A 22,012-nucleotide genomic window follows, 5' to 3' on the forward strand; every position below is an offset into this window, starting at 1 on the left:
TGCATCACTGTGGGTTATGTTAGTGGAATTTTGCTGCTCAGCAGCTGTCCGGGCAATGTGAAGCCAGGCCCACTCATCCTTCTAACCGTCAAAGGTAGGCATTCAATCCTTTCATGGCTACCTCGGGGTACTGCGCCACACATCTTTCTCAGCAGCAGTGCCAGCTTAAGGCGTTCCCATCAACTCGACTCTAAAGCCGTGCGGTAATCTGTATCTGTTGATGGATCTGGGTTAAAAATAGCTTGGATGACTTGACTGGTTCATTTTGCTGCACAAACAGCTGTGCTTGCCCAAGAAGGAAGGTAGTGCAGAGGAACGAGAGGCCAGGAGGTGAAAACACCCTACTCCGGCTTTGTTGATGAGAAATAGGTAAACGGAACTGCTCAGCTACGGAGAGGCTGCTGTAAAGTCTGTATGTTAAGTTGCCTTTTGGGAAGCAGGATGGCTACCGGTGGGGGACTCCCTGAGGGTTTCTGTGTTGAGACCACGAGCCCTGTTCAGTTCTGCTTCTTTCAATCCCCCTCCTATCTTTGGTTGGGTCTTCCAGTACGCCCGTTCTGTGGTAACTTAGAAATGTAACGACAGCTTCTTCTAACCACCGACCTGTGCCGAGGAACGTTAAGACCACAAACCCTTCCTCAGGTCTTATTCTAATATAAAGAGCTCTATATTTAAGAGACTGAGCCAAATTTGGCCACGGTAAACTCCTGCACCTTGCGAAGGACTACTACACAAAGTCATTCCAGGTACCATTTTGGTTGTTGGAAAGGAGATAAAGAAAAAAAGCAGCCCAGCCCTGAATGGATCATAATTTATTATAAAATAGGACTGACTTTGTTTTTAATAAAGACTGTTGCTTAAGACTGCAGAAGTGCGAATACGCTCTTGATCTGTGCTCCAGGACTCATCCTATGAAAAACCTGGTAGGTCCTTATCAGCGGTTATTAGGCTCCCTCAGAGTTTCTAGCCTTGGCAAATTATGAGTGGTAACACTCGAAACTTTGTGCATCGTTTCATTTATTAGAATAATTTTTCCTCTTCCCTGACTCTTTATTTGTTATGATCAGTATTAACGGTGTAGTAGCATTTCTCACTAGCACCATAATTTACTAATCCATAAACTGCAGGGATGTGTTCTATATTTCAAGAATTGTAACCGGCCTCTCATCGCCCTCCCAGAGAAACCCGAGACTGTTGTTCCCCCCACACTGCTCAGTGAAGTAGAAAGCGGAGCTTTCTCCCACATGTTGCAGCAAATACCTGTCTTCCCTATTAAATGACTGATCCTGGAGTTGCTTATGCCTTTCGTCCATCTGCTGTCAATTTAACTGGCTCCGCTAGCGAGTGGCTCCTTCTTATGACCTTGCAAGAATTTACAAAACCTGGTTTCTATAAAAATTAAGGGGCGATCCCCATGTTTACCCTCTTGCTCAACTAACCATGTTTTGTTACTACCAGTTAGTGCTAGAATATATCCACGTCTCCCCCCACCTCCGACTCAAGCCTGCATCTGGGAAGGTCCGATGACTTGGCCAAGATTTCCAGCTGCGGAAGTTACCTCAGTAGATCAGTTGCTTTTGCATATGTGCAGTAGCTTTGCCTGCACCGCTGTGTTTATGGAAACCTGGAGCAGAAGTACAGCGCTGAGGCTCTGCAGCCTGTCAGACTAGGTCTGGCGGGCCCGGGGCGAGCCTTCGCAGCGTACGCGCCACACGTTTGGTCAGAGCGGGTGTCCAAGGCCCAGGCTGCTTTTTAATCCCCTGATCTGCAGCACCTGGGCGGGCCAACACAAGCCTGACACTTCCCAGACTCAGCAGACTTACTTATTATGCGTACGTTAACGCTGGGGGGACCGCACACACGTCTGTCTGGGAAGTCGCCCTCAACCGGCACCTGAAAGGCCAACAGAGCTAGAGAAACGATTTACAGTATCTATGTGTGTACGTATATAGCAGAAGGAATTGTCTTTCGTGGCTGTCCTGAATCTTTCAGCTAAGACTGACTGCAATGCATGATCGGCTCTACCGCTGTGTGAGGTTCCACATGCAGTGCACATATGTGTATCAGACCACATAACCCGAAAATAGGCTTTTCTCTAGTAACACTTAGCCTTAGTTTTCCAAAGGAAGACATTGACTTGCAGCAAGACAGCCTTTTACAGGATGGAACTGTAAGCATTTATTTACCCACGGTGTAATTTTTATCTTTCATAAGGATGCAGGTATCAGCTGCTTAATTACAGGATTATGTATGTAAACTTGCACTTTGTAAAAATTTGGAAGTAAAACCCTTGCCTAACAACAGTCTTATTCTTGGCAATCAAGTTCCATCTACAGAAGCCGTTCATGTTAGAGACATATCCCACGTGTGAGTTATTGTTACAATTCAATAAATACTTTACAAAAATAATGCTAGCTTTTTAAAAAAATTAAGACATTTTAACTCACCAATAGTTCCTCCCAGATAGCTTCCTTAAAGAATAGCTTCTTCTGTAGGACACTGTGCACTCAGCATATGATAAACGGGGGAAAAGGGCTGGTTGCATGCTCTATCTCAGGGAACTTGGAAATGTGTATTCCACTTTTCCTGTTCTTTAAAAGAATAAACTTCTTTCTTTTCTTAAAAGAAAGAAACAAGCAGATCTAAACACTCTTCATATTAAAAACTGGGAAGTAACTGTGATTTTTTTTTTTCTTTTTCCTTTGACATGGTTTCCTTCTCTGGCCTCACTCCTCCAAAGGCTTACGGCACGCTTAGTTTACAGGTAGCTGCCCTGAAGATCTGCTCCCCAGCACAAGACGTTAGCCCTGACAACTGCAGCTCTGTATCTGAGATGTCTCCAGGAGTGGGCTGTTTGTAACTCTTGCAGAACCACTGCATCGGGACTTTTTCTGCTCCGTAGGAAAACCACAGCTACGTCTCCCTGCAAGGCAGATGGACTGCAAAGACTTGAGCTAGAAGGTAACAGGAAGAATTCCAAGAAAAAAATTGCTAGTAACTGTCTATATTCGCTTTTGAGTATTACCCTTCCAAAAAAAATATTCTTCCTTTCTGAGATATGACTAGTCATGAAATCAATTATAGAGAAAACTGATGCAGTAGGTGCATTAATCTTGTAAACCATTCCCATATGGAAGAGTACATTCTTCAATCCTATTGTTTATAACAACTTTTAAATATGTGCCCTCCTCAGCTGGGGCCTTGGGGCCTGATGGTGATGGCAGCTGCCCCCCCCTTCCCCCCCACCTCACGCTTATGTTACAGTTGGGGAATAAAATGAAATGCACATTATTAAAGGAACGTTATTGCAGTATAAAATCCTACCAGGACAAGTTTTATGTATGTCTGTATGTAAAAATAGGTGTGTGTGAGATAGAGAGATATGTGTTTATAAATTACACACACTATGAAAAATACTTATGTATTATATTACAACTATATACATTCATTAGAAAGAAACTGATCAACCCCTGTCAAGGAGACAATGCAGCAGCCGTTATCGGTTCTTTGGCATCCAGGAAACGAATGCTATTTTGTGTCTGAAGAGGAAGAAAATCTTCTCAGTATTCCCTTGCTTCTTGAAATTGCTTGTAGTAGTCTTCGTCTGAAGGGTTTTCTGTACACTTCTGCCCATTGTTTGGAGGCCGTGCTTCATTGTATCGGCTCCAGTCACCTTTGCATATAATCCACGGCAGAATGTCCACTTTGTAATGGAGTTCTGCTGAGAATTCGATGCTGATCAGGTTTGGTGTACCTGCCCCTTTCCCTCTGGTAATCAGCTGCATGTTATCATCATAGCAGCAGTGCTGTGCTGCAAGCGTTGTGCTTTCCAAAGAGAGCATGGAGCGGATGCAGTATCGTGCAGTGGGCTTATAGATCTCCAGTTTTTCCTTCGGGCCACTTGCGTCTTTCCAGCGAAAGTTTTTCCTCTTAATCCGATCATAGATTTCAGCAGTGCTGTATGCAACTTCTCTGGGGTAGGAGCACGGGCAGCTGGGAAGATCATTGACCACTTTGTGCATATATTTCTTCAAGAACTCGCTTTTGCAGCTCATCCATCTTTCACAGCTATCGGTATCTGTTTAAGGGCAGGAAATGGAAACTTAAGATACATTATGCAGCATCCCAGTTCGTATGACCAGTGACAACAAATGAGTAAAGCCTAACTGTTCAGCACCAGTGCTTTGCTTAAGAAAGAAAGGGCAGTCAAAGCTTGCCTCCCTGCCTGCGATGTGTTAACGTGCTGTCTTGTCAGATAAAGAAATCCCAGGTGTGGCTGGCTTTAGAGCCTCAGGCAGTGCCAGTCTGAATATCAGTGCAGCACCATGCCAGTGAGAATCTCTGACGTTTCTTCTACCTGGCAAACTCTAATTAAGCTGCCCATATCCCCATGCAGCACAAGAGACGCTATCGTGGGTTTACAAGCGACGGAACTGAAATAGGGAAATCACGCTGATTTGATGCCAGTCTCCAGTTTAAACGCCTAGTCCAGACACCCACCTTGTAAGAACGGCAGATTCAGACATTGAAGGATTAAGTTTCTCATGACGCTAGAAATACCAAGATGGCAAGCAAGGCCTGGATTACTTTTTCTGAAGTTCGTTATTAAGCCCTACTTCAGTCTTTCTTTTAACTAACAAATACTTTTTTCTGTTTGGTCTCCATCTTCCCACAGGGGTATTTCAAGCAGCTGTGGTTCAAACATGGAGACTGACATCTTAGCTGGCAAATGCAGCCAAAAGTGATTCGGATTCTAAAAGGGCATATGTGACATAATATCAGAGTGTCTGTACGTTAGGAGGATTTAATGGCACCAGAGTCATGACTCATAGCTGGGGTTAAAGAGGTTTGTAGACTAGTAGCATATTTAATACTGGCACTTTATTATTTTGCGAGAGTCTTGGGAGAATCCAGTTAAACATCTCCTACCTAAAACATTATTTAAGGCGTCTGTATCATGCTATGGGCTTTCAAAAAAACCCTGCACATCTTGCTCCACACTTACTTAACAGGACTCTGGAGTAAGGCAAAGACTGCGACCTAAAAGTCTTCGAGCAAACATGCTTGCAAGATATTTACTTAGTGATCAGTGTCCTGTTTTTCTGTCTCCTTAAAGAGTCCTATCCCGCTGTCATTAACTATTGTGCTCTACCACCATAGGAGGGAGGTGCTGGATTACGTTATTTATCCAATTAGTCCAGCATCCAGTGTCTAGGAGTGGCCACACTAGGGTTTCATTGGAGGGATGAAATCAGAACATTATAGAGGTTGGGCTGAGTTTTGATAGATTAGTATCAAGTCCATAAATTGCTTTGGCTAGCCCCACTGCAGCACATGCTATGCATAAAAGCTATGCATGCTCATAGAAATCATTGTAATATTTTTTAATATGACAGCTGTACCTAAAATGCTTTTATAGTATCTTCCATTCAAGGCTATTCCAGCAACATGCTAGTGTGTGATTTTTTTTTCCCCCTCCGTTAGTGTGGAGCCTTACAGCTCTTTTCTGAACTAGGACAGAGAATCACCATTTTATAATGAAAGAAGCACAGAAATTTGCTAAGACTTAAGAGGAGAAAGATTCTATGACAGAAGCAAGCCAAGGTTCAGATCATAAATGTAAGCAAGATAATAAATGGCCATTATTACTGACATTTTTAATGGTAAACTCAAAATCTTGGTCCCGCAGTGAGACTCAAAACAGGAAAATCTGAGGAAGTCTCTTATCTATTACTGAAAGATTGACTAGGCTGCTTACCAACTTCAAACAGTTTGGTAGCGTTGAAGTCTTCACTTCCTGCAAGTAAGCTCACTTCTGTGGCAGCTGTCCGGAAGGTGTCTTCGATCCCTAAGACAAACACGTGTTAGTGGTGGTGGCGTTTTTCTACTAAAACACAACGCAATCAACTGCCTCTCTGCCATCCCCTCCTTCCCCAGTTCTGCAAGGTGCTTCTGTTCGGCAGGGAGGTAATCATCTGGAGTTGCTGCTGGAAGGACTGTTCATTTAAAAGTATAATGACCAAGGAATCTGTGGTGTTAGGAAGATAAAGCATTACCTTAGCCCAAAGGTCAAAAGTTTTCAAGGTTTAGAGCTTAGATTATATTTAAGCAACAAACTGGTCAGTTATGAACCCAGTGCAGGGACAGCAGCGAGGGAACCAATTTTGTTCCTCCTCTTCCCGATGCAAGGCTTGCCAGCATCTCCCAGCAATTCAGCTAGGAGCTTTGCACACACTTCACCAGCAGCCTGTGTGTGACCAGCATCGTCTCCAGGGCATGTACCACAGGTGACCGACAGGATAAAAACAAGTGTCCTAATGGAGGCTCTAAAGCCCTGGGTAAAATGTGACGTCTAAAGGAGACAGCCTTTGTGCCACTTTCTAAAACAGAGCGACATGCCTGAAGAGAGGTGGGTAAGTCCATATCCATGTGTGGGACCATTTTTCAGGAAGGACGAGGAAGAATGACGCTATCACAAGAAGACTGGCGCTTGTTGGTCTCTCCCAGTGCTAGGGAGTTGAAAGGTGTGAGTAGGCGAGAGCTAAATAACCTCTCCCATCAATCCTGTCCCCCACCACCTACAGCAAGCAAATAAAATATCAGGATCTTGAAATATCAGGATCTTCCAACAACCTCCAGTTAAGTGTTTGCTATCAGTAGAGAGAAACACGGGTTGCCAGAAAATGTATTAATTGATCTTGCCAAAGTAAACATCCTTTCATTGCTGCTTCAGTTTGGCCTACCTACCAGCCTGACGTCCCCCTAATGTTTCTGTGCCGTGTAGCCGTCAAACAAATGTCTCTTCAAAGAAGCATTTGAACAGGTTTGGGTTTTTTGTTTCCCTCTCCATTGAATTAAAGACCTCCAAAGAGAGCAGAAGGCTCTTTAATATGTGATAACTATATAGTTAGTAATGAAGTCTGTTCACCATCCATCTTCTTGCCAATGAACTTTCTCCTGATCTCCTGAACCGGGGCATAATAGTGGCTTGCAAAGCTTCAAAACAGCCTCAGGCAGCTTTTCAATAAAATTATCATGGGGTTTCACCTTAACTCCAGCAGTAGATGCAGAATAATAGATACCCAAGTACCCATTACAAGGCAGTAATTCACTGCTGGAATTATAAGCAGCAGAAGCTGAGCTTTGCCCTTGTAATTTTAAAAATGCCAGCGCAGCCTCAGAGAGTGAATGTATTTTGCTTGCTGATCGTTGGGGGTCTGTTATATGACATAATATATTCTTTCAAGTTTGCCACTGTTTGATGCTAGCTGGTAATAAATACCGGAGAATATAACTGTGGGCTACATGCTTTCTGCTGGAATTAACCCCTTATTATTGAGGTTTTAGGATGCATGAGAGCATCCAGAAACATTTTTCTCCTGAACTGCCTAGCAGCCATTACCTGGCAATGGATGCACGCATCTATCTGCGAGTGAGAAACTTCTCTCCAACTCTTTCACCGAGGCTCCCAAGTCTTCTCTCCAGCACTGCTGACGTTTCACTTCCCAGTAAAAAAACCTGACCTCCAGTTTAAGAATTTCTGCCGTTCTGAGTCATGAAGTAAACTTGGTGAAATGCATACCACGCCAGCATGTGTTTTTACTTCTCTCTGGTCTTGGGAAGTAACAAAATTGCACCTATCCCATGCATTGTGGCAACTACTGCATCACTGCATTACAAACGTGCCTAAATCCAAACACGCAGCAGCGTTTAAAGAACATCACGGGAAAGTTTTCCATAGCCGCTTTAAATTTTTATGATGTAGGTTTGAGTGCTCAGCCCTGCTTTCACCAAAGCGAAAACTGCACGATGGTAAGGACACCCCCGTCACTGGCATTTAAATGTCAATGACTGCAGACGGGTAGGAGCTAAGGTAAGGCTCCTTGGCCGTATTTTCTGAATACATTCAAGCCAAAACTATACTTTCCTTCATCCCGTTGTGCCCAGCTGTTGCAGGACCAAACTTGCTGGTTTAGAATTCTCCAATTATCAAGCAACAGGTAATGAAACAGAGGTGACGTTTCCACCTTAAGATTGACTCTCTAGGACAGGAAATTGTGTAGCTTAATGCCCAATGAACCCAAAATCTCTGGAGTGACAGGAAAAGCGGGTATTTAAAGTATCTTTTTTCATATTAATACACATGGAGTCTTAAAGCAACTCTGTATACATTAGGCACAAAACTTAAAAGTCGTGTAACTGGCGGGGGGAGCTATTTGTTCACAACACAGGCGTGCCCATTCACTGCACAGCAAAATATGAGCTCGCTGAGGTAACAGTCAGCACAGCTGTTTTGAAATTCTAAAATTAATACACATTTGTTTCAAGAGAGCAGATTACACCCTTTGGAATACAAAACGTACCGTGCACAAAAATGACTGCCGTAACCTAAAAAAAGCCTGTATTTGTCTTTTATGTCCCAGGGGATGGTAGACTGCATCTAGCAGCGTATTATTACTAGCAAAGAACCTGCCATTTCATAAATGGCCTTGAAAACCAGCGTGTCTCTTCCCGCCGAAACTCCTGCCTAGCCAGGGAAGAAACGGGCCCTGGGCTTTGTGTAGAGGAGGGCTCTCCTCCCCGGCCTCGACCGCCTCTCCCCACTCCCCTCTGGCAGCGGTTCACGTGAACAGGATCACACCTGGGCAGTTGGGCCTGTCGCAGGTCCGTGACTCAGTGGCAGTGCAGGCGTACCCGCAGGACCTCGTCCGCTTCTGATTGCCACTCCCGCAGGTGACGCTACAAAGGGACCACGGGCTCCAGTCTCCCTCACCGTCAATATAATCTGCGTAAGAACAAAGATGAGGAAGGAAATGAAGAAACAAAACTCCTACTACCCAAAACTACTGTGTAGTGTTTTTTATTAAGGCGGCAAAACAAGAATGGAATCCAGATGTCTCTACCTGAAGCTCGGGCTAAATGCCAGGCGTAAGCCTGCTGTTTAAATGGTTTTCACACTTGATGCTCCTCAGGGAAATGCATGCAACATTATTTGAAAAAATATTTCCTTTCTCTTTTGACCTTTTGGCAGCTGAGAATCCTCAGCTGCAAAGCTGGGTCATGAACTAACAGTACGCATCTATTCACATAATTTCCCTGTATATAGGAATATGTTTTGTGACCACAGACTAATCAGGCACAGGATAAATGAAGTGTTCTTCTTTTCAAAACACGCAGCAACAGCACAACAACACTCACTTAACTAGTTTGTAGGACACAATGACTGTTGGACTATGGGTCATGCGTGAAAATTGCAATTTTGGTTTTCAGTCCCTTGAACAGGAAACATATTACAGAAATACTGCCATGAATATAGGGAACCGCATATTGCATCTTGCACCCAGAACAACATGCAATTTGTAGCGTTTCATGTGAATTATTACATCAAATCTGACTGTTTACTGGCAGGAACCTTCTGAAAACGAAACACGACTTTATTCTCTTCTGGTAGATAGCCAAAGGCAAATGATACCAAGTCTGCACCACCGTGGCTCGCTGCCACTGCAATCACCTAAGCCCCTTAGAACCGGTCTCCTTTGTTTGCCGCGTTAACTGTTGCACATCCCACCTCGTGGAGGCCACCAAATGGAGTCCATGAACCAATCCCAGTTTTCTTGCCTTCCCACTGGCCTCCCCAGCTGAGTGTTGTCTCTCGCTAGGGAATGTCTGGCTTAATGGATTTCTCTGCAACCTACAGGAGATGTTTAACTGACCCTGTGACCATAACTTGCGGCCTGTGCTCATTCGGGTTAAACCAGCACTGGTAGCAAAGCAAAATCGGGTTTAGTGACGCTGAGCCAGCCCTGCTCTACAGCTATAAGCTGAACGTTTATGTACCGGCAAGACACGGGGAGAGATCCCTGCCTGCACTGGCCTCTGTGCTACACGCAATTCCCGGTTCCCCCCCCACTGCCATGCTGTCTGTGGGCTTCCTGAGCTGGTTAGTAGAGCACGTAACTTGATTTGTACCATATGTAATGACTGACGACAACTCTGTGGGGTGCTATTAAACATTTATTGCCAGGAGGACGGGAAGGTTATATATCTCACTCGTAGCAAGCTGCCTAGACGCGAGTTCCTCGTGGCGGGGACCTTATGTGCTTTGCCTCCTTTTCTGCCGATCGGGAAGCCGCCGCACTTGAATCGGGTGTCCATGGTGTGACGTGGGTGGGAACATGGCTACCGTCTGTGTGCAAAGGCCCGCGATTCTGGGATTTGCCAACAGGCGGGCACTACAGCTGTCTGAAGAGGCATAAGACGTCTTAGGAAAATGTGATCTGCCCTCCCGCCCCGGCCCTGCCCTCCTTCCCTGCTCTTTCCCAACTCTGAATTTTTTTCCCCCACGGGCCGGGCGAGGAAGAGGGAGGGTGAGCAGGGGCAATGCTTGTCAAAGAGCCCGGCCTGGGAGGCCCAGGAAGGGCAGGCAGAGCCGTGCGCTGCTTTTTGGCGGGGGCAGGACGAGGGAGATGATAGAGCCGTGAAACGTGTGAACAGGTCAATGGGTGGAACTAGCATAAAAGCCCCATACGGGCAGGATCCGCTGCTACATCCTCCTGGTCAAGGCCAACGGCACACGACATTTTAGGTTAGTCAGAAGGCCAGGAATCTTTTCCAATTAGTAGGGTGCTCTGGTGTACGGCAGAGAGCTCTAGGATAATTTTGAGGCCTATCTACCTAGTCTTTATACTGCACTGTGAAACACACAGTAATCCACTATTAAATATACCACGTTAGTTTTTCAGCTGGAGCTCAACCTGTTCTTCCTATTTTTATATTTGTAATTATTTTTTTTCCGACCACAATTATTTGTGAAAGCATTTTTATTTTACCTAAATGAATAACTACCTCATACATGAATTCTTGGCAATAAAGTGCGCCCACAAATAAATGCAGGTGCAAAAAGAAGGGACAGACTTTAATCTTCTGGCTACGAAATTTAATACATATGTATGTGTTTAAATACACCATTCCACGAAAAGTCTTTCTCAATTGTTAAGGCTCTAGGACTTAAAGTTAACCGAAACTGGGGAAAAATAAGACTGAATCAGTGCATGACAGCCACTCTGCAGTATCTAGGGAAGGCAACAGCAGCGCCGGGGTAAAAGTACCGTGGCTTTGAACCCCTGCTCTGACTAAAAATGTTCTGTATTTACATACAACTCAAATCGAGAGGCTCTGAGCTACCTGTGAGCACGTATTAGTTCACCTCCCTTGAGTCATTCCCATGTGGATAGTTACAGCCCGTTGGGGCAATGAATAACTGTAGCTCCTCTCTGTTTCTAGTTTCTGCGACTGCTTCATACAACAAGCTGAAAACAATTGTTTTCGCCATGACACATCTGGAAGAGAATTACACACGCAAATACACAATGTTCCTGCTGCATATGCCACTCCCCACACATGCATCAACATAATTAATCTTATTTGTGTGTCCACCAAATACTACCACGTTTTAGATCTTGCTTATTTATCCAATAATTATATTTTGGTTTCCAAACCACCACACGATTCTAAATTTGTACTTATCCTTACTCTAAAAATAAATATGAAACCTTGTTTCCTTTGCTTTTAAAAAAAGTACACTTAGGACTAAAAAAAGGTCCTCTTATGGGATAACTGGTATGATTTTTAAGATTATAGACTTACTAGTGGAATGCAGCTACCACAGTACAGCTTGTGCATCTGCACAGATTTGTAGTTAAAAGCTGATGAACAAAAGCCACATGTTGAAAAATTCTGTTTTGCTTGGCCTACTTTCAGCGATGCCTCACCATTCTCATTTCCCCCAAACTCGTTTTTACAATCCCAGGATGCCCATAAGAGGCCTGGAACGCAAGCTTACCATACTCTGGCTGCTCCTTGGACTCAAATGTCCGGTGACTGGGTACATGACTATCCCACCCACCGAGAGGGTTTAGGAAGTTGCTGTCCTCAGTAGTGCTGTCATACTTGTAGTCCTGGTCACCGCTGCTCATGCGAGTCAAGGTGGAGGACCTCTGCCACCAGTTTCTCCAGTCAGGTGACGGGACCGGCCAGCTAGGCTTGCTGCTCTCTTTCTGCAGATCCTTGTCTGTCTCGGTGTCGGGGCCATCCACCACTTCAATGGTAACCTATGGGATTCAAAGTAGACCAGCCTGTCTGTCAGTATCTCCTCCTAGCCAGTGGGAAGCCTTCTATACAGCAAAGACACATGGCTGGTGCTGCCTTGCAAAGGGGCTGTGTAACCCTGTAGGGTCGGCGTGTTGTAAACCATATGCGGATTACTGAGCCCAGAGATATGCAGCGGCTGAGCGATTCCTTCTGCTACCTCTGCTGAATCAGACCTTGGAACAAAGGCTAGGAAAAATCCCACACAAAATCATAACCCATGCGGTGCCTCAAACCTTTGCAGCAGAATTTGCTGCCTTACGGGGAAAAGATGTTTAAACCCGAACATATACGACCAGGAAAAAGAAAACCGAATCTGTTACTCTAGTTACGCCGAGGCTGAATTTGAGGCAAGCATGAAGCGCACCAGCGTGCGGGGCCCGTTCCAAGGACTTGGACTGACTCAAGACAGGGCTACATAAGTCCGCGGGTGCCAAGGTGCAAGACGTGGAGCCCGGGGTCTCTGCCGGGTTTGCCGCTGCCTTGCCCTCTAGCGGCAGCTCAGCCCATCCCCTTGCTCGGCTGCCCCGCAGCACCAGCGTTTCCTTCACACAACGGCGTGGGCTGTCACCGCTGTGTGAAACCACGCTCTGCGGTGATGAGAGCCAGCGGCTCTTTCAACCATCGCCGAGTAAGTCACCTGCTGCTAAGCCCTCTGAAGCAGGTCCTCTTCCTGTGCTGGAGAGTATAATGATATACAACCCATTTACATCATATACAACCCTTCTACAGAAGCCCAGAGCCAAGATTCGAAGTTTGCTGCCCAATTCCCTCACGGACATCACGAATGTAAATATAATTCTGCATAGGAACAATCCTTGATTACGCCTTTTCTGTGCTGAACAATGTGTAATTACGAACCTCTCGGATAAATACGGTGCGTGCATATAGGTGGCTATTTAGGTAGAAATAGGAACTACCCATCAGAAACCTTGCCTCTATGAGTCATGCAAGCATAGCGTGGCCACAGAGAAATCATGAAATGCTCTGATGCTTCACACTAATGTGGTTCACTGATTACACTGGACTGGCTAAACAGCCATGATAAAGGAGTGACTATCAGATATACCTATAATGTTTAATAGGTACGGAGCTATTCTTCGTGTCTTATAGATCTATAAAGCAGTCTTTCCAGACAGTACTCCATGAAAATCAGGTTGTGCAAAACCAGGAAAAACAGAATAATGTACTATTACGCTAAAAGTCAGTTACTCTATGGATTTGCATTTGGATAAAAGGTTTAGTTTTATACAATGGTTATCAGTAAAATCACAAGACACAAGAAAAAGAAAGAAATGAGTGTCCGTGTTTCTTCAGCTACCTGTGATCCACAGCGGAGTGTGACATAGGAAGCAAAACAGAACTGCTGCCACAGCTTTGTAGCTGCAGACACGGCTGCACGGACAAGACAATGCCCACACATCCTTTTTTTGGAGAAAGGCGATTTTGCATCTATATCATGCTTTGCATTTGACCATAGACCAAGCCATTGCAATGAAACAACTTTGAGGCTACTAAGAAGCTCCACTGGGAGAAAGAGCAAGAGTGAGGGAAAGTGCAGTTGTCAGCCTAATAGCATCTTTACACAAGAGAGATTGTACTCCCAGACTAAATACGGAATTGGAACGATTACTTCATTAAACCTCAGTTTCTACAGACCAAGAATTAAAATGGATTTCATAAGTTTGAAAACATCAGGGTTAGTTCAGGGATTCAAAATTGCTGCATCTATCCAAGCAAAACAGAGTTTTCACAATAAGTGAAAGGAAATAGTGTTACTGAGCGGCTAACCCTGTGCACTGCCGGCCAGTCTCAGGGCTTTAGTACTGCCCATGTGAAAAATAGTATGAACCAAGCACTTTAGTGGCAAGTATTTTTAAGACCACATTAACTCCGTAAGCAATGACTCAGCAAAGTGAAACAAAAAACCAACCAACCAACCAACCAACCAAAACCCTCTCATAGAAAAACCCAGGGGGCACTTGATAATCATGCCATTTGCTCTGGAAATCTGTAGTTACATGACAGTGAATCAGCATGAACTCACATTATTTCAGCCAGGTACAGTCTGAAGAACCACAGGGATTTGATTTAAAATACTTATTCAGGACGCCAAGTCAGTTTAAGCAGAAGAGGGTTTGTAGGGACAGAGAAACTTCTGTTGAGCTGTGTGCTACACCGGGGAAGAGAGGCAGGTGTAACGCACCAGCTTCCAGGGTCGTAAGACCTCATCAGACCTCCAACAGCACTGCCACTAACTTACTTTCAAGACACGTCTGTGCAATCAGATATCCCTCTTCGGTCTGTTTTTACTACCGAGGAGGCTTACTACAAAGGCCTTTAAAATGAGTTTTCCAACACACAACCTATTTAAAAAACGAACGTAACAAACAGCAAAATCCAATGCGGTAGACTGACACACACCTATATTCCTCTCACTGCTGTTTTAAGCTTTGATTACCAACTTGTTTGTTTAACATGTGGCATAAAAACCATAGAGTGAAAGAAATTCTATAAAGAATCCTGGGATTGTCTGAACTGCCACTCTTGGAAGCTAAAAAAAGCACAGCTTCAGTCGACTCTAGTTCTGTTTGTTTTCAGGGACTCGGCTACGCTCTGCCCGGCCCCCTTTAACACCTTCCATGGGCAAGGGAGGAAATCAGTGAGCAATCCATCCATCGTACGACCCAAAAGTTAGGGCAGAGGTGTGAGAAGAGGCTGCTGCTTCGGGTGAGCAATTGCTCCCCTGTCCCCGTCTAAAATTTTGAAGAATCAGCATTCACTGAATGCTTCCCAGTACTTACAGATAGACTTAACAACATTAGGCCACGACTATACATATACATGGTACATACACATGATACACAAACACGTATCTTGTTTGATCGGTTTCCATACTGGGGGTTGTTTATAAAAAGGAAAAAAGAAATCAGATCTAGAACTAGAGTCATTAAAAATGGGCATTTAAAGCAGCTCTGGAAAAGCTTTCATGCTGTATAACTACTCCAACGAAAACATGTTCTCTCAAAAATTAAAAAACAGACCTGGCTTAGTATTTCTATCTGGGAGACTGTTTTAGAGACTTCATTTTCTCTGATTTCTTCTTCCAGTGATTATCAAAACTGTAAAGATTATTTATTTTTTTCTCAAGCTTCCCAAAATGTCTGTGGTAACGTGGTTCTTGTAAAAATCCACAATCGTCTCCAGAAGTATCCAAACCTAAAAAGAAGGCGCTTCTTTTATGGTTGTGTGAGCTATAAATAAGGATGTTCCTCTAATAATTGTTAAAAACAATTGGCATAGGTACATTAAAACAACAGATTTGCAGTCAATTTCTAATGAAACAAATGTATCAAGCACAGATGTCTTGAGACACCAACATCCAATTTTCTCCTGGCCGAAAATACACAGAAGATAAATATTATCCCCGCCTGTTGGAGTGCACAAAAAGTTCTGTGTACTTCGTCCTGTTTACTGCGACAATGTTTCTGAATTCACTTCAGTGGTGTAAACATTGCCCTAAGCAACTGCAAGAACTACATTTGCAATATTGTGCAAGCAGTGGATTCGAGACATTTCTATCCTCTGTTTCCTTCATGCAACTGACGCAAATTTGCAATGCAGAACTTGCCGTTCCGTAAAGGTGGATACGTGCAAGTCAGCAATGAGGTAACTATAACGGCAGAACAGAAATGAGTTCATTGTCAGACATTGACATGGTAAATTTAGGTTTACACCACGTAACAACTTCAGTTCAAATGGTATCAGTAGTGACAGCAATTTACTTCCGGTTACGTCATGGCAGCTCACTTAGAACAGTTTTCTGGACTTGATGAAAAGTGAAGGATCCTCAAAATTTGCTGTCAGCAAAGACGACAATGTGACTCAAAACCTGAAATTTGTGTTTAATGTTGCCAATCCTACTTGCACTCTCTGATGGGCCTAACTGAACCCCAGAATTAAAAATCTGGTCTGAAACCTAGCTCTGAATTTTGCACTCTGCAGTGAGCTCTCGTTACATCATGACATGAAGAAATCTGTGCAGAGGTAATAACAGCCCTGGTATTGAAAGTGGTTTAACCATGGCGCTCTGGTACCCCGCTCTGCCTAGACCAGTCTCTCTGGCTTGCTATGAGGACTAGCTAGTTCCCGGCATGGCTACGCCGTGCTTCTGGTGCTGCAGCTAGCTCAGCAAGCAGGCATATTGACCGGGGAGATGGTCTTGGGAGCAGGGAGTTCTCCATGGTACAGACCCAGCCCAAGGACCAAGACAATGAACACGTGCTCTCTGCTTTTCTGGGTCTTTAATTTAATGATAGGGGCAATTGCTTTGCTACTGCCTTAAACTCTTAAGCCTTAAAGGCATTACAAGAAATAAGCACTACCGGAGCCCTCCAGTTCTTACGGTGCTAGATTAGGCAAGAGATGGTACTGGTCAGAGCTCAGTATTACAGATACCGCTGAGTTGTGACGACACCAAGAGGGTATTGCTTTCTGATGCAGTGAAACCAGCAGCTTCAAATGACAAATATAAATGCTACCTAAAAAATACATCTAATAAAACGTGTTAAAAGTGACGCGTGATATAGATGGAGGTGAAGGAAACGGTCACGGATGAACCCGGAGAAGAGTTGGTTTGAAGTCTGCGGTTCTTATTTAAAAGCAGATCACACAGCCTTGTGTCGCTGTAGTTGTGTATGCTCCTAGAGTGGGTGGTTCTGTGTAGATGTTTTTTTAAGAGAAGGTAGAAACTGAATAGGTATCAAAGAGAATAAATAAAGCTAACACGGCAGCACTGGAGCGGCGTGACTGGTGGATATGGCCCACAGGCCTCATGCAAAATGACAAAGACAACACATCACCAAGCAGGCAGCATCAGCTTCTTCCGGCGTAAAATCGCTCCTATCAATGATTACCAATCCCGCGACTCAAAGCGAGGATAATAATCACAACAGATTTAAACATATACTGATTTACTTCAGTTTTCCAGGGCACATCAACACATTTTTAGGACAGGAATCCTACCTAACTCTGCACAGTTTCTACTTGGAACTCGCCTCCTCATCCAAAATGTTTAACACATCCACCGCAACAGGAACTCACCCAGCTGTGTTTCAGGTATACTGGTTGTGAAGCTTGATCAAGATTCAAGTTCTCTGAAGAGCATCAATAGCAACAAAATGCCCTTGCCCGACAAACAGTAAGGAGTTTTCCCTTTTCTGCTCATTTGTCATGGTGTCGAGCACTGCTAGGAAAGCAGCAAAGCACTACCTGTTACAGTACCCAACCCTGGGAAACCAGGACTAAAAAGAAAAGGGGAGGGAGAAGAGCAAGAGTTCCATTGCAAGTTGAAGCATCTGGCTCCAAACAGAGGACCGGCTGCAGAGAAGAGCTGAAGGGTTGTAGAAGGCTGGGTGGAACAGACGAGAAAAACCCATCAGGAATGGAAAATAAGCAGGTTCAGATACACCTCCCATGTGACTTCATTCTGTTACTCAGGGGTAAGAACAATTCTGTCTTACTCTGAATAATAACCCTGCCCAACTACGAGGTCTGCATAGGCATTCCTCGGCTAGTTCATCAAACGAGTGCAAACCTACATGAAAAGGATTTTCCACTTGTGAAAGGAAATCCAAAGAAAACGTGTGATCAGTTTTTGTACTCACCTTCTCGTCCAGAAGTCTTCCAGGCATTGACAGAATTGTTAAAATGACAAAAAAGAAGAAAACAAAATACCCCAAACCAAACAGCCAGCCTTTGCTCAACGGCAGCTACTGCAGTTACTCTCAACCAGCGTGGAAGCAATGCTAAAGCATAAAATGCCCCTTGAAACGATGGGAGATTTTACAAGGCTAGAACGGCACAGAAAGACCAGTAAGCGTTGTCCTGGTCTTGCATGCAAAGAGTCAAATTGCATTTGGATTACTGCAGCTCCGACTGTTGTTTCTGAGGTTTTTCTAGAAGACAGTCCACTATACTTATATTTGGTTATCACCCGATAAGTACAGTAGTACCTGGAGACATGTTAATTTTCTGAATTCCTGTGACGGCGTTCTGATACCCACCACTTCCTCCCTGAAAGAACACACAACCAGGGCATGACACAGCAATTGCCGTCTCACAGGAAACCAGAGAAGGAACGGCCGTAAAGAGAACTCACTTTTCGACCTGCTTTTTCAGGCTGAGTTTTATGTCTGTTTATTAGGTTATTAAAATTTCCAGGTATAATTTCCCTTAAAAATGTTATTTTTGGTCTATGCAGGTTTGTACTAGGAGAAGGGAAAAGAAGTTGTGGGTCTTTGAGCAGTAAATGTGGCCATTGTGCTAGATTAACACACAGGCTTTTTTCTCCTTTCCAACCTCACTGTCCTAGGAGGACTTTTAAATTAACACCCCCGGGGATTGTAATTCGCAGAGCCCGAAGCCATTGTGCAAAAGGATAAATGAGTATCGATTCTGCTCTCACCTGCCAGACAGCTGATGAGAAATTTGCAAGTCAACAGGTGTCATTATTTCCATTCAGGTCAGTCCAGTACTGTTTAACGAGCAAGAATTCACTATAATCCTGTTTTTCCCAAAAGAGTAGGCCACCTTTTACAACCTTTAGGCGAAGAAATAAACTTTCATTGACTCTGTAATGAATTAATGGGAGTTTTATCTCCATGAGGCCTAAGCTGCTGCAGGACTGTCAACCGGGAACTTAAAGAAGCTTCGTATATCCCTATTTATGCACCTAAGTAAGCAGACTAAACGCAATGCAGAACTTAGGGAGCCTGTTTCTGAAAGAGCTGATCCTTGTGCACAAGAGCTCTGGGATTAACGTTGCCCAATGTTTTCCAGTTCACAGGACTAGGCTTCCCGGTTCTCAGAGTCCAGCAAAACTGCTGACATAGTTGGCTGACACATTTCCAAGATCAGGTGGTGGAAAAAGAGGTCATAGCAGAAGCAGCTACTATAAAGACAAGCCAGGGGAATGTTTCCATCTCATTTATCTATTCCCTGGGCCTAAATATTAAATGCTGTTACCAATCAGAGATGGTTTTTGTTTCCTCCTGTCCTCCTCCGCGGTTTACATACTGTTTGAACAATGATGTTACACTATCTACCTCATGCCACAATCTGGGGCCCCTATAGCTCCTTCCTTCCCTTCCTAAGGCTTTCTGGAAGGCTTCTCCTAGCGTGAGGGATGTGTACAGTCACCACATGTTGAACATGTTTACTACCTTGGCCCGTCAAGTATTGGACCCGCACTTGATCCAAATCTGCTAGGCTTCTTAAGGTTGCAAGCCATCTATGACGTAAGAGACTGTCAGCTTGGAGACAGCTTGTTCTCGCCCGATCACGTTGGTCTCTCACCAACAGATCTACGATATCTTTACGTGCGTACTTCTTAGACGTATCAAAAGGATGGTAATTTTGTGGGCTGGGGGACTATAAGAAGCCAGGAATTAATTTAACCAGAAAACCAGTTCTATTAGTGTATTGTTTTTATAAGCACATCTTAGACAGAACAACATTTCAATTTATTGTTTTGGTTGAAAAAGACTGCTTATTAATGCCAATTTTGCTTTAGGGCTCTGAATTAAAAACAAATCACTCATTTTTTCCTCTTTCTAATCCTTGAAGTTTCAGGATGCAAGTGGCTTGCAAGAGGCCATTCCAAACCCAAGAACAGTTTGAGGAGTAACATACAACAAAGTTTCTTGCAGACAACTTTTTTCTACTCCAGGCAGCTGCTGCAGAAATTAACTTTAAGACTCGGTTTCATACAGAGAACCACATTTGGAACTGAAACTTAAAGACTTGTTCTCTTATGACCTTTGGGGATGGCTGCATTTTATAATAGCATACCAAAAGAGAATCTGTTCACAAACAAATTTTGAAACAGCGAATTGAAAACAGGATTTAAAATACCCATTTAATATCAACGAAGAGAACATGTTCTAAAATGGCAACAGCAAAGATGGCTTAATATCATAATATAGGTCTACACTGACACCCACACTTATGCAATCAACACTATCCAAAGAGAAATTCAGAAAAAAATTGAAATCTGTGCATTCACTTAATTAAAAAAAAATTGTTTTTATATTATATTATATTATATTATATTATATTATATTAATTCCTCTTGGTGCTACTGGTAGAGAGACAGGGTGTTCTGACTGGATGCCATGGAAACCAGGCTGACAGTTCTCTTGGTTCAGTAAAATAATTTTGTGCAGCTCATAAAAAAAAAATCATACGTTAGCATAAATTTGTACCTGAATGTTGGGATTCTGCCCATTAATATCTGCTTTTGACAGGTCAGGGAAGTTTGGGAGATCCAGGAGGAAAGATCTGGGTCCATCTCTTTGCAAGGACGTATGCCCGTTTTCCTGCCTGAATCGCTGCTTAGGGAACGGCCGGTGGGCAGCCTGGAGATCAGGGTATTCTCTTCTGTCCTCGGGGTTCAGGGTGAAGCTGTCTTCAGGAGAACGGTCATCTGCAGTGAGTGTGTTCTGGGGAAAAAAGCAACGCGCTATAACAACTGAGAGAGTGTGCAGTCCTGCCAGTGTCCCCGTCTCCAGCTTCCTGCCAATGACGGCTGCAGAGCGCATACAGAAATCCTTACAGCACGCAGACCCACGGCTCGTTACTGAAACACACGGGATTTATGACTGGTATTGTCTAGGGTGCTCGTGAGTGGTGCGAATCCGTAACCAGCTGACGCAAGCTAAAACTGGGTCAGACTTGGGCGCCTAGCTCTTTCAGGTTCCTGTAACGTTCCAGCCTTGCAGTGAGCACCTACACATTGACACAAGCATCTAACTTAAAGCAAATGGGGAAACATGAAGCTCTGAAGCAACCCCTGGGAAATCAAATTACATCACATTAAATGTGTCCCTAAAATGGTGAAAGGTATCTTTATTACAAATCGGTTTAGTTTGCTTTGTTCCAAAGTGGAGCAAAAACGCTGGCTGCCAAGTGCATGTTGAAATTTCTGGTATTAAAAGATCCCTCCGCTGAACTGGCACCCTCCCCCTCTCTCTCCTCAGTCTGCAACGACTTCCATCTCGTCGTCTGTGCTCCTCACCCAGTGGCTCTGGTCTTGAACATCTGAACCTTCCTTCCTCTGGGATCTCATTTTCATGTCTGCCTAATGGTGGGATTGAATTTCACCAAGTTGTGGGTCAGCGGTTAATGCTTTTGTTATTGTTGAGCGTACTTTCGGGTTTTGTAGTATATTGCAGCAGGCTGCCTTCGAACCAGTAGCACTGCTGCCACTGCCTTTGACCTCACCAAGGAGATACATTTAGTATCAAAACACTGGCTCCCTGGGTTAGGACTGGCCTGGGGACTCGGGGGAAAAAACCCGCAGAGAAGTCCAATCTTCTTATGGCTACAAAAATGCCTGGGGCAGATTCAGCACAGGTTTTGCTTTTGACTCAGCTGAAAAACTTTAGGCTTGAGGTCTTAGTATGACTGCCCAGGGAGCTTTTATTTTCAGTTCATAAAGAGACAGCAAGCACGGAGAGGGTAAATGTTAAAGACCTATCTTTTAAAACAAGCACAATTAAAGTGGAATGGCCACATGTGGTTCTGGCTCTACTGAAGCATATTTTTGCCAGCATTTCTGGTTAAACGCAATCTCCACCAGCTCCCCTGGCTCAAATTAAGCTAGCATACCTTTTCTTAAGCTCTCAGATAGATAACAGTTCCAATGCCTTTTCTTTTATTATTTCGTGTTTATTTGCTTAGAAGGTTCTAAATTGACTTTTGAAGAGATTTTACCACATAATCTGTGCTCGTTACAGGAAAATATTCAGTGAGTTAAATAAACTGAGATTTAAGAGTTAAGCTGGGACTAAGTGAAATCATCTCA

General features: G+C 44.0%; 1 protein-coding gene across 1 annotated transcript; it reads right to left on the reverse strand.

Moving 5' to 3' along the window:
• Positions 1–3,409: 3,409 nt before the first annotated feature.
• On the reverse strand, positions 3,410–21,280 carry ISM1 (isthmin 1, angiogenesis inhibitor). Its single transcript, XM_009319621.1, is given in 7 exon segments — positions 3,410–4,078; positions 5,759–5,848; positions 8,642–8,785; positions 11,843–12,110; positions 20,412–20,675; positions 20,677–20,721; positions 21,224–21,280. Coding segments are annotated over 7 exon segments (1,386 nt in total). The 3' UTR covers positions 3,410–3,560.
• Between the last annotated feature and the right edge of the window lie 732 nt (positions 21,281–22,012).

This window comes from Pygoscelis adeliae, unplaced genomic scaffold (assembly GCF_000699105.1).
Source record: "Pygoscelis adeliae isolate BGI_AS28 unplaced genomic scaffold, ASM69910v1 Scaffold122, whole genome shotgun sequence".
NCBI classification, from domain to species: Eukaryota; Metazoa; Chordata; class Aves; order Sphenisciformes; family Spheniscidae; genus Pygoscelis; species Pygoscelis adeliae.